General features: G+C 39.7%; 1 protein-coding gene across 1 annotated transcript; it reads right to left on the reverse strand.

The window, feature by feature from the left end:
- Positions 1–5528: 5528 nt before the first annotated feature.
- On the reverse strand, positions 5529–9164 carry LOC135571524 (uncharacterized). Its single transcript, XM_065018126.1, has 10 exons — positions 9150–9164; positions 9025–9072; positions 8831–8911; positions 8508–8732; positions 8172–8218; positions 6982–7051; positions 6805–6894; positions 6257–6355; positions 5837–5941; positions 5529–5663 (listed from the first exon to the last, which is right to left on the reverse strand). Exons 1-10 carry the CDS (start codon positions 9162–9164, stop codon positions 5529–5531), a joined length of 915 nt encoding a protein of 304 aa, XP_064874198.1.
- Between the last annotated feature and the right edge of the window lie 4939 nt (positions 9165–14103).

A 14103-nucleotide genomic window follows, 5' to 3' on the forward strand; every position in this document is an offset into this window, starting at 1 on the left:
GATCCCTCCCATAAGATCCCTGATGGCTAACAGTGACATATCCTGACATAATGTAAACATTATACATTACCCTCTCACCGTCAGTGACATTGTTAGGTTCTTAGATCTCCACCCGTCTCCCCTACACATTCCAAAGCCATCTGGCTCCTACAGATAACCATTAACTTCTGATTATAACAATGTTCCAAGTTCAACCTAGAATCTAGCAGGTTGGATGTTTGGGTTGAGTTGTTTGGGAAATAAAGGTAGACATGGTTTTTAAAAAGTTGTGGTAATACAATATTTAATTCAGTACAGAAATGTGTAGGCGGCTTAACCCCATGTCAGGTGTAAGTTGTGCCAAGATAGATACTTTTTGGGTTTACATGAATTCTAATTATTGTCAGGAATACAGAACATCCTGAAATATATGTACCGTAATTTCCGGACTAGAAGCCGCTACTTTATTCCCACAGTTTGAACCTTGCGGTTTAAACAATGACGCGGCTAACCCCTGCCCTTCTTCCTACCAGAGAGATGTTTGTTTCTGTTGGCACAATGCGTGAAGATACCGGGTGACTCTACTGACTCTGAAAATGTTTCCGAGTGAGCCATGTTTCCGTGAAACAGAATATGTTACAATCTCGTATGTTACAATGTTACAATCTCGTCTCTCTGGAAGGCAAACCTTGCTCGAATTTCATCTACCTTGTTGTCAAGAGACTGGACATTGGTGAGTAGTATACTCGGGAGTGGTGAGCGATGTGCCCGTCTACGGAGCCTGACCGGAAGACCGCTCTATCTGGCCCTTCTGAGGCGCCGTTGTTTTGGGTCGCCTACTGGGATCCGATCCATTGTGCTGGGAGGATCCAAACAGAGGATCCGCTTTTTCACAGCTATGTCTACTAATATGATAACCTGTTACAGTAATGGCATATACTGTAACTGGATTGACAAGTTCATCAATGTCAAGAACAATGTCTGCATATCTAGTCTCACAATGCAAGCAGGTGATACATGCTCGCCTCCTTTCCTGCCTGAGAGAGCTGTCTTTCTGACAGCTGTTTCCTTCTGTGTATAAAACGTTGTGGTCTGAAGTTGAACAAAACAGATGACTCATAATAAGTCATCAAGACTGATAGATATAGACTATATTTTGGCCCGTAAGTCCTTTCATTTTAGATATTCACTTTTAAATGGTGTACATCTAAGACAGTTATAGGAGACATATAGCTTGTAAAGGGGTAGGGAACACCATTAGAGTTTACTTGCTTTGTGATTCTGTTTCTCCTGTGGAAAGTGTTATGGTTCATGGCCAATTATTGCCTCATTCTACTACCATTGCACAACATCCACTAAGTACTACTGCTGAAATACTATAATTTATTTTATAACATGTTGTTTACACATACTCTTGCACTGATATCCCCACAACCCCATCGTGCGATCTTAACACACTCATAAAATAGCAAATATAATCTTTGTAGTCAATAACAAAGCTTTTTCTGGTTCTGACCTTATCTCCTAAATTGGTTCATCTGTGAAACAGCACAGTTAAAAATATATGGCAAATAGAAATCAAACTGGATGGACATCAGAAATAGATGAGAGAGGTTGAGGGTAGAGGAAGGACAGGACTAAAATCAAACAAAATATAACTATTGTAAAGTAGTATATAGTATGTATAACCTGGAAGTAGAGGCCTAAACGTTGCTGTTCGCTAGTTTACTCCAATTAGGGAGGGGTGGTAGGGTTAGAAATTAATAATATATATATATGAGTTTGTGTGTATGTATACGTATGTAGTTGAAGTCGGAAGTTTACATACACTTAGGTTGGAGTCATTAAAACGCCACTCCACAAAATTCTTGTTAACAAACTATAGTTTTGGCAAGTCGGTTAGGACATCTACTTTGTGCATGACACAAGTCATTTTTCCAACAATAGTTTACATCTGTACAAACAATAGTACAAGGATAAACACCATGGGACCATGCAGCCATCATACCACTCAGGAAGGAGACGCATTCTGTCTCCTAGAGATGAATGTACTTTGGTGTGAAAAGTGTAAATCAATCCCAGAACAACAGCAAACAACCGTGGGAAGATGCTGGAGGAAACAGGTACAAAAGTATCTACATCCACAGTAAAAACGAGTCCTATATCGACAATAACCTGAAAGGCTGCTCAGCAAGGAATTTGCCACTGCTCCAAAACCGCCATAGAATCCAGACTACGGTTTGCAACTGCACGTGGGGACACAGATCATACTTTTTGGAGAACTGACCTCTGGTCTGATGAAGCAAAAATAGAACTGTTTGGCTATAATGACCATCGTTATGTTTGGAAGAAAAAAGGGGAGGCTTGCATGCCGAAGAATCCCATCCCAACCATGAAGCACGGGGGTGGAAGCGTCATGTTTTGGGGGTGCTTTGCTGCAGAGGGACTGGGTCACTTCACAAAATAGATGGCATCATGAGGGAAGGAACATTTTGTGGATATTTTGAAGCAACATCTCAAGACATCAGTCAGGAAGTTAAAACTTGGTCGCAAATGGGTTTTCCAAATGGACTATGACCCCAAGCATACTTCCAAAGTTGTGGCAAAATGGCTTAAGGACAACAAAGTCAAGCTATTGGAGTTGCAATCACAAAGCCCTGATCTCAATCCTATAGAAAATGTGTGAGCAAGGAGGCCTTTACAACCTGTGTCACGCCTTGACCATAGAGAGCTGTTTATTCTCTATGTTGGTTGGGGCGTGTTAAGGGAATTTTTATCTATAATGACTAATTATGTATACATTTCAATCAGGATGTACTAATCAGAATACTATTATGTTACTGTATATGTACTAATCAGAATACTATTATGTTACTGTATATGTATGAATTTTCTTTCTTAATCCTAGTACTGAATATAATGTGTGTAAATATAATCAAGGATTAGAACAATGACTGTCTGTTCCTTGGTAGAAATTAAGGAACTAAATCTTCAGACTGGCTAGAATGCTTATCTACACCGGAAGACCTTGGCTCAGCCATAAATTATAGTAAATTGGTAGGGAGACGATGTGGGAAGGCTTGAGATACTGCCTTTGTACCAGGGTGGGAGAAGAGACGGGTTGGTACTGGAACTAATGATGTCATTTTCAGTTTATAACCTGTGGTAACCTGTATCGTGTTCAGTACTCTCGTGAATAAACTCTGCTGATTGACTTTAAGACTGGGCTCTGTCCATTATTAGAGTGTTTAATTTTAATTGGGTATTAAAACATAGAGCAATTCATTCCTTTAACAGCGTGATAGTGACTAGGGTGGGTCATCTAGGTGATAAATGGTTTATGTTGGCCTGGTATGGTTCCCAATCAGAGACAGCTGTTTATTGTTGTCTCTGATTGGGGATCATATTTAGGTAGCCATTTCCCCCATTGTGATTTGTGGGATCTTGTCTTCACGTTTCGTTTGTGCTTTATTGTTTTTGTTTGGTGAATTTCGATTTAATAAAATTATGTGGAACTCTACGCACGCTGCGCCTTGGTCCAATCATTATAACGAACGTGACAACCTGACTCAGTTACACCAGCTCTGTCAGGAAGAATGGGCCAAAATTCACCCAACTTATTGTGGGAAGCTTGTGGAAGGCTACCCGAAACATTTGACCCAAGTTAAACCATTTAAAATCAATGCTACCAAATACTAATTGAGTGTATGTAAACTTCTGACCTACTGGGAATGTGATGAAAGAAATCTGAAGTAAATCATTCTCTCTACTATTATTCTGCCATTTCACATTCTTAAAATCAAGTGGTGATCCTAACTGACCAAACACAGGGACTTTTTACTAGGATTAAATGTCAGGAATTGTGGAAAAACTGAGTTTAAATGTATTTGGCTAAGGTGTATGTAAACTTCCGACTACAACAGTATATGAGAGAAGCTGTAAGTTTCAAAACAAGTGATGGTGAATGTGACCATGTCACGGACCACATTATCAAGAAAGGATGCTTTCTTCAGGACCTCCATTGAATGTTGGTTTGCAGAGCTCCTCCATAACTCTACAGAACTCCACATTACTGTTTCCCCTATTTCACCCTCACTTCAAAATCTTAGTTAAACTAATCCCCGTGAAGGAGATAAATGCTTAATTCCCTCCATGGCTCTTAGGATGCATGTAAATGTTCTCCCAAAGGGGCTTCAGCACAGAAAATAGCATCATTTGATAACGAAGAGGAGAACAAAATGGTATTCCTCTTGTGCATTGCTCATTCCCCTTTTGTCTGCACATGAAGTTTAAATTGATTTGAACATGTTCGGATCGTACACAAGGAGACTACGTGAGAGATTTAATGTGACTCAATGTTGCTTCTAATAGCACCTTGAACTCGCTGATGTGTTTGTTTTTATATTTACAAGAAAATAACTTTAAAAATTATGTCTAGTTTGTCTGTTTCTGTGGTTGGCCTGATATGGTTCTCAATCAGAGGCAGGTGTTAGTCATTGTCTCTGATTGGGAACCATATTTAGGTAGCTTGTTTTGTGTTGGGGTTTGTGGGTGATTATTTCCGTGTCTGTGTTTGTTTCAACACACAGGACTGTTTTCGGTTTTCACATTTATTGTTTTGTATATTTGTAGTGTTTTCTCGGTATTCGTCTTTATTAAAGATGTTTAACCCTAACCACGCTGCGTTTTGGTCCGCCTCTCCTTCCCAGGAAGAAAGCCGTGACACAGACATCTGCCAGAGTGGCATGAGCTGATCACGCACGTTCACGTGAGAGTTAGCTTGCGTTCCACTGCATTTCTACAGACAAAGGAATTCTCCGGTTGAAACATTTTTGAAGATTTATGTTAAACATCCTAAAGATTGATTCTATACATCGTTGACATGTTTCTACGGACTGTAACGGAACGTTTTGACTTTTTCGGCTGCCTCGCGCCTCATGAATTTGGATTACTGGGCTAAACACGAGAACAAAAAGGAGGTATTGGACATAAATGATGGACATCGAACGCTAGCGTCCCACATTCCCTAGTGAGGTTAAGCAGCCATCACTAACATTGAGTGGCTGCTGCCAACATACTGACTCAAATCTCTAGCCACTTAAATAATAAAAAATTGGATGTAATAAATGTATCACTGGTCACTTTAAACAATGCCACTTTATATAATGTTTACATACCCTACATTACTCATCTCATATGTATATACTGTACTATACAATCTACTGCATCTTGCCAATGCCACACGGCCAGCACTCATCCATATAATTACATGTACATATTCTTATTCATTCCTTTACACTTGTGTGTGTATAAGGTAGTTGTTTTTGAAATTGTTAGATTACTTTTAGATATTACTCCACGGTCGGAACTAGAAGCACAAGCATTTCGCTACACTCGCATTAACATCTGCTAACCATGTGTTTGTGACCAATAAAATGTGCATTGATTTGATTTGACATGATGTAAAAATAGTTTTAGATTGACAGATAAATGTTTAAATGCAAAATACTTTATTTTGTGTTTGGGATCCTCAGCTCAGTTTGGGACCCTTAATCCAGGCTGGACAGGAGGAAGTCTACCTGCATTTCTAGAATCTCCATCACCTGCCACGAGAGCCTTTGTGGGCTTTCATAGACGGACTCATCGAGGTTGAAGATGGAGTCCAACAACGCCTTCATCTGATCCTGACGACAACAGACACATCATCAACAAATAGATAATGACCAGCTACAAAGATAAGGATAACAAACCATCACACACAGTTAGAGAGAGAGAGAGAGAGAGAGAGAGAGAGAGAGAGAGAGAGAGAGAGAGAGAGAGAGAGGATAAATAAATGAATAAATAAATAAATATGCACCTTAATGAGGAGGTAGAAGTTCCCAGCAGACTCTGTCCAGGCTCCTCCAGGAGGGCGAATCCTCATCATCACTTCCATGAGCAGATAAAAGAAGGTACCAGGCCTCTGGAGTAGGAACAGGGGACATGAGTGAGTGTCTACAGACCTGGTATGGCTACAGTGTGGATAGGGTAGATAAACAACAGGATGTTTACATTATTAGGGTCACTTACAGATGTTGGAAGAGATGTTTTTCCTTCAAGAAGGCTCAGTAGAACGAATTCATAAAATACATCCGTGAAATTGATGTGGTTGATCTGAAGTCAAACAAATAAGATAATTACATATTTTTCATTGACAAGCACTTTAGAAAGTCTCATTGAGTAGATGTTGGATGAGCAGACGGTGCCTGCAGCTAACGCAGCTTGCATGTAAACCTACTCCTACAAGAGCCATCTCCAGCTCTAGTCGCTCCCTGTTTGCTGGCTCATTAATGAAGTTCACCAGGATGTCGTAGGCCTGCTGAAACTGCCTCACATCCTCAAAACAAAACAATCATAAAATTCCTTAGAACTTGGATCATAAACTCAAAGATTCAGGTCTGTAATTCAGAGGGCCTCTGATTGTTTGGCTTGTAAGACTGGAACTTTTCAACTAAACCTTATGAATCACTATTGCCTAAATGTAAGCCACTGGGCAAAGACTGGTTGAATCAACTTAGTTTCCTTGTCATTTCAACAACAACAATGTAATGTGATGATGTTGAATCAACATGGAAAACTGATTGGAATTGAAAAAAGTCATCAACGTATTTTTTCACCAAACTTTTAACCTAAGTCCAATGACATGGTAGATTTTTTTGATTGAATTCATATTAGTTGACAACTCAACCAATTGTAACTAAAAACGACACGCTGAAATGATGTCTGTGCCCAGTGGGAACTATATATCTGGTCTGATGAATGTTGCACAATTATTTGAATGGTTACCTGCTGGTTGAGCTCGGACAGTCCACTCAACACCATCCTCCCAGCGTGGGTGAGGTAATTAAGGGAGGTACTGTCTGAGGATGTCAGAGCCTGTGAGAACAAGACAGTACATTTAGAAATGGTACAGAAATGTACATCAAATGAAATTCAAAAGGTGGTAAATTCACACTTTCTCACCTCCATAGCACGTCGGATACCGGCCAGCCTCAGAGAGAAGTTGCTTGTCCCTTGGTTTCCAAAGTAACTCCTGTAAATAGAAATGTTTAGTAGCAAATGTGCAACATAAGAAGCTAAAGCATACATTAATGCCATGAGATGAAGATATCCTTTTATGTTAGCCTATGTTACAACTGCAGGATTTATAAAAACCATACCAATGTAGGATCTTAATTTGATCACTCGTTTGTTGCTGAGACACTTGTAGTGTATTTTAGTTTTAAAAAGGCTTTTAAAGTTTGTAATTACAGACTTGATTTGCCCTAACGAAAAATCTATCAACCCCTACAAAAATGTAAATTATAATCCACATAATAACAAATATTTCCTATGCCAAGAGTGTGCCAAAAGTGTGCTAAAAGTGTGCAAAGCTGTTGTCAAGGCAAAGGGTGACTATTTGAAGAATCTCAAACATAAAATATACTTTGATTCCATGTGTTCTTTCATAGTTTTGATGTCTTCACTATTATTCTACAATGTAGAAAAGAGTAAAAATAAAGAAAACCCTTGAATGAGTAGTTGTTTGAAAACTTTTGAACGGTAGTGTATATAAAGTGTTTCAACTCTATATCTGAAATGCTAATGGTGTCTTCTTTTTTAAGACTATATCCATGTGTGTGAGATGTATACTTTTGTTTCAAGGTAGATTTGTTTAAGACTACTAAGAAACACTGTGTGTGACTGTCACACCCTGACCATAGAGAGACTTTTTATTCTCTTTTTTGGTTAGGTTGGGGTGTGACAAGGGTGGGTAATCTAGGTTGTTTTTTTCTATGTTGGCCTGGTATGGTTCCCTATCAGAGGCAGGTGTTTATCATTGTCTCTGATTGGGAATCATATTTAGGCAGCCATTTCCCCTCTGTGTTTTGTGGGATCTTGTTTTTGTGTTGTTGCCTTTGAGCACTCCAGATCATAATGTTTTCTTTATTCTTTATTGTTTTTGTGCGATTCACTTCAAATAAAAGATGTCGAACTGATTTCACGCTGCGCTTTGGTCCGAGTGTTCTTATGACGATCCTGACAGTGACCCTGATTTAGCCCACTGCAGTAAAAGGTTAATAAGGTCCTACATCTGTATAACTACAATATAGGGGCAGATTATTTCAAAGCAAATGTTTTTACTATAGATGAACACATGAAAGCAAACTCACCACAGCTGGGGCACATCTGCAACATTATGTTGCTCCTCCACAAACTCCTAAAACAGACATCACATTAACATCAACTCTGGGCTCCCAAGGTAAGTCAGTTAAGAATTTGTTCCTAGATAAGTAAATAAAATAAATACTAAACTGCATTTCACCTGCAACTGAAGAGGACAAAACATCATAACAATACTTTCATCCTGACCTAAAAACTTGACAAACCTGTTGAAACCAAAACACTGTGCTTGGAACACAATGACACGGAGACACACACCTGTACACACAAGTACAAATGTCAGGAAAACATATAAAAAGTGTTATTGACTGTAGAAAGAGTTTTACCTGAGGAGTGCTGTCAGGGGTCTGGTCCTGGGTGAAGTGGTAAGGTGGAGGGGAAGGGAATGGGGGAGGTGGAGGGGGAGGTGGAGAATCCTGGGGGAACTGCTGAGAGGAGCCAGAGGACGGCTCATGAGGGGTGGTGATAATGTCAGAGGTAGAGAACTGATACGTCATCATGTCATCCCCCCTCTCCTGGAACCCCTCCACTGTGGTGGAGATATCCACCTGCTGTTTAACAAACAACACCGTCAGCCCAACCACAATGTTGAAAACCCCTCAACCAAACACTGAAATAAATCCTACCACAGAGAAACAATGAGGCATACCTGGGCGTCCTCATAATAGGTGAACTCTGACCTCCTCTTGACGAGGCAAGACCTGAGTCCATGGATCCTTCTACCAAGGAACTAAAAATGAGGATAGAAATTTAAATGTATCATTTAAATTTGTCAACATTTATTTAAATAGGTAAATGGACATTTGTCACTTTCCATTTTCTTTTATGAGTGTTTGACTGTACCTTAATACCAGTCACCTCCTTGTTGGTGAGAACCACCTGGACATTACCCTTTCAAAGAGACACAGGGAAAAATTACATTTCATTCAGGAAATATAAGTAGCCCTATATTTTGTGCATCATTTGACACAAAACAGGTGCATTTGAGATGAAAGATCAGTTGAGAATCTCTCACCCATGGGTCCAGGATTTTTTCCTGAATGACTCTGCTCCACCACAGCTGTTTCTCCACTCCCCTCACAATGCACAGGTGATGCATGTCCTCTTCGTTTTGCTATAAGGAAAAACGGCTTCAGCCTGCACACCTCTCTGTATATTTTAGATTTCTATATCATTTGGCAGGTGATCACCACTGGAAGTGATATAGAGCCCACATGATGTTCGTACAACAACTTTCCTCTAGGTTTCAATTAGGACCAGACATACAAAAGAAACCCCAGAGACAAATGGGAGTTAAAACACACAGGTGTGTTCATAAATGTTAAGAATATGTCTGAAGTACCTGCACTCGTCCATAACGGATTATCCAGGTATGGAAATGAAACGAACCCCAGTTCCCAACCAGCTGCATCTTCTCAAAGGGAAAACCAGAGTCTTCACTATTTGGCTGCAAAACAAAGACATCCCCTAATTGTAGAGCTTTCTCTGTGATTAATAATAAACAGACCAAGGAATTAAAGCCAGACAGGGCTGCTGCCCAACCTCCTCATCCATATACTAAGGAACAAGACAGGATCAATTTATGAGTCAGTTTGAATGATTGACTGGTAGCCTATAGGAGTGACCGACTGGTATATGGAGGATCTCAAAAGGAGGCCACTGCATTATAGATTCTAAAAGGGTTGGCAGTTGAACTACACTGGTCTGTGTTCAAATGTTAAGGAAACATCTGAAGTATCTGCACATGAATGGGCTACCTGTTCAGTTTGAGAAGTCAGTTCCTCCCATACCATCCTCCCTACAGGAGTGAAACAGATGAAAATTGGCTGTTCCATCATGAAAATCTGTGAAAAATAAGAAACAGCTTTAAAGACATCAAAGTATTAATCTACCATAATGGATACTGAAGGTAATTATCCCTATTAGATCACATGAGCATTGGTTAATTTTCGGCATGGTTACCTGTGTATTTAATACTGACAGCTCTCTCACCAGCGTGTTCCCAGCATGGGTAAAGTAATACGTTGGCTGCAGTTTGACAGGCTATAACAAAAGGAAATATGTTCAGTTTGAGAAGACAGTTCCTCCCACACCAACCTCCCTACAGGAGTGAAACAGATGAAAATAGGCTGCTCCATCATGAAAATCTGTGAGAAAATGAGGGAAAGGACAACAAAGTATTTCACGACCATAGTGGACACTGAAGGTAATCATGCCTATTAGATAAGATGATCTTTGTCCAATAATCTGCATGGTTACCTGTGTGTTTAACACTGCCAGCTCTCTCACTATCATCCTCCCAGCAAGGGTAAGGTAATAAGTCAGCTGCAGTTGTAAAACATATGGAATATGTTTACAGAAATGTATTCCCATATTGTTCTTCAGAAAACGTCATGTCTGTGTTTAAGTTACATAAACCAGTCTATAGACCAGAGTGAAGACAAGAGAGTATCAGTACTGTTGGACTTACAGAGCTGGGAACCCACAGAGGTCCAGACCAAGGGACTAAAGCCAGACAGGGCTGCTGCCCAACCTCCTCATCCACAAACTAAGGAATAAATCAGGATCCATTTTCAAGTCAGTAAAATTACAGTTTGAATGTCAGATTGTTATTGAACCAGTCCTGATAATGAAGCAGTATTGTTGTAGCCTGGGTGCCAGGCGGTTTCAGCTCTCTGACAACTCCTTATGGGATTGTCATGCAAATATCATTTTGCCACGATGGAATTGGCAAGAGAGCAGAAACCGACCGGTACCCAGACTATTGATAGGCCTACAGTATTCTTACCTGAACAAGGACTGGGTCCTCCTGGTCCAGGGTGAGATCATGATCTTAATGAATAAACAATAAAGGATTATTTTCTCTAAGTTGAAGAAATACTACAAGACACCAAACATCTGTCCATGTAGTTAGGCTGATCTTATAATTGAGTTGTGTTTATATTGTATGATATCACATTGTATTTATGTGTCTGCATAATGTACCAATATCTTCAATTAAACCTAAAGAAAAGGTTTGGTTTCAGAGGAGTATGTTCGTTTGTTGTTGTTAAAAGTGGAATTACTAGCCATCATCATGTCATCAAATCAGTCCTAAATGGCACCCTATTCCCTATATATATCACTACTATTAACCAGAGCCTTTTGACCATATTACTATGGGCCCTGGTAAAAAAAAAAGAAAAGGGAATAGGGTATAGGGTGCCATTTTAGACGACGCCTGAATATAGTTTCAGTCCGGACTATATACAGCATGTCAAAAAGTAAGGAGGACCACGGAACTCTTCATATCATTCATTAAAATGCCTTCATTTGTATGTCATGTTCAAGGGAAACAATGTTTAAAAACTTTCCATTGAACATTCCATACAAATAAAGGCATTTTAATTAATTTTATGAAGAGTGCCTTGGTCCTCCTTTCTTTTAGACGGCCAATTTACCCATTTTACCAAAGAGCACCTTCTGTCTACCAAAAGCTACTATTGTAACCTTAGCAGCGCTTCCCTTCCTCCTTTTTTTCTACACGTTTATACAGTCAGTATTGCTATTTAGACATTGTAAAATATGTAAATGTACCCTCTTCAAACGGGACAACACGGTCCACGATCTCCAAGGTGGCCGGTTCATCCTCACCGACGCCGTAATATTTGTTATGAAAGTAGACTGCCGAACCCGTCGCGATCACCAGGCCAGCTGCACACAGAAGCGGCCGCTCGCGGAGCAATCTCAGCGTGGTCGCTTTCAAAAAACTACTGAACGTAGGCCTACTCATTATCGCCCTTCATGCTGCTGTGATTTGACCGAGTTCAAGACCATATGACACTTTCTTAGAATTAAATTGTTTTATAGGGAACCATTAATACGTCAAATTATTCCATTCGGAATGGTTGGCAATGTCACAATGGGAGGAACATGTTTACCAAACTGATTAAAAAACACTCAACAGTTACATCAATTAAATTGCATTTTGGGGATGATTTGGGAGTTTATAAAACTGTGAACCTTGGTTTAGAGAGCAGTGGGATTAGAGCAGTTTAGCAAATACATATGTCTCTAACTCAAAGTAGAAAAAGGGGCTGCGCCACAATACATAATGCGCTCTCCATGGTTCTGAAAAGGAACGTTCTTTCCTGCATTCATCATCTCCCTGTTCAAGGTCGAGCCCACTCACTGAACCACTCTCACTTTCACATTCAATGTGTCAAAGCATTCAACTTCCACACGTGGGACTAAAACATAATTCAAATTAAGATCCTAAATCTGTATCAAAACATCCTGTGTAGAGGGGTGGGGGATTGTGGCAGATATCACAGGTAATCAGCCTTTGTAGATCTGAATATGAAGAAGAGACAGTTCAAAGGGGATGACCCGAAAATATGGACTTGTGGAACTGCCCATGAACAAATTAGGTGCAAAAACTACATTTAGAGGCTGAGTCATTGTGTAAAAGCCAAGTTTATTCATTTGAAGTTTATCCAAACATTGACAATGCAACTGGGTGTCCATAGGCATGATCTCACCCAAGGTAATAGATACAGTATGCATAGTGAAAGAATAAGTTAGCATTGCTACTGCCTTCTTGAGACTTGAAGTGCGGTCTACCCTTATACCTAAACCAGTCACTTGATGTTGAAAATCATTAAGCATCAGCCAATCCAAGCAGCCAAACATTTCCCATGTCCATCTCTAGCACAGTCCACGAATAATTGACTGCTTGTTGTTTTTGGCATTACTTCACATTTAATTGTCCAATATATTTTGTGTAAGATTTGATTTCTACTTTGAACACTTGGAAACACGTTTCTCCGGAAGGATGCCAACACAGAAGGTCACGTTGCAAATTGAAATTGTCAGCCTTCGTGTTTGAGCTTCTCGGACAGCTAACTATTACCTCTGTCAGCTTTAACTTACATTGACCCACCAGGAAATTTGACCTTCACTGTTTGAAGGAGTGTGTCATCTGAATGTTTGAGGCCAAGCCATTTTGAGCCATAGAAAGACAGTTACAGCATACAGGGCACTGGTAGCCAACTTCTTCTATTTCATTTTAATGTCTCCTACTTATGGCTGTTTCACACAGGAAGTAAGACTCTTCCATAAAAAGGTGCCACACATTTTGAAACAAAACAGACAGACTTGTGATGCAGGTCAGGTTTCATGTCTTTCAAGGAATAACACATGAGAGAGCTGTGCAAATGCACTTCAACATTTTAACTGAGCAAATGTATAGCCAGAATGTTACGATATGCAAATTAGTGATCAAAATGTTAATCATGAGGTAAAAGACTAGTCTTACAGAGCTGCTTTTATACTGTGTGGTGTTTATTTTTATTTTTTATTTCACCTTTATTTAACCAGGTAGGCTAGTTGAGAACAAGTTCTCATTTACAACTGCGACTGGGCCAAGATAAAGCAAAGCAGTGTGACACAGACAACAACACATAGTTACAGATGGAATAAATAATAAACAAGCCAATAACACAATAAACAAGTCAATGACACAGTAAAAAAAAAAAAAGTCTATATACAGTGTGTGCAAAAGGCATGAGGAGGTAGGCAATATATAGGCCATAGTAGTGAAGAATTACAATTTAGTAGATTACCACTGGAGTGATAAATGAGCAGATGATGATGTGCAAGTAGAGATACTGGTGTGCAAAAGAGCAGAAAAGTAAATAAAAACAGTATGGGGATGACATAGGTTGATTGGGTGGGCTATTTACAGATGGACTATGTACAGCTGCAGCGATCGGTTAGCTGCTCAGATAGCTGATGTTTAAAGTTGGTGAGGGAAATAAAAGTTCCAGCTTCAGCAATTTTTGCAATTGTTTCCAGTCACTGGCAGCAGAGAACTGGAAGGAAAGGCAGCCAAATGAGGTGTTGGCTTTGGGGATGTGTCTGAACTAGATAAAGCCTCACACC

This window comes from Oncorhynchus nerka, linkage group LG4 (assembly GCF_034236695.1).
Source record: "Oncorhynchus nerka isolate Pitt River linkage group LG4, Oner_Uvic_2.0, whole genome shotgun sequence".
NCBI classification, from domain to species: Eukaryota; Metazoa; Chordata; class Actinopteri; order Salmoniformes; family Salmonidae; genus Oncorhynchus; species Oncorhynchus nerka.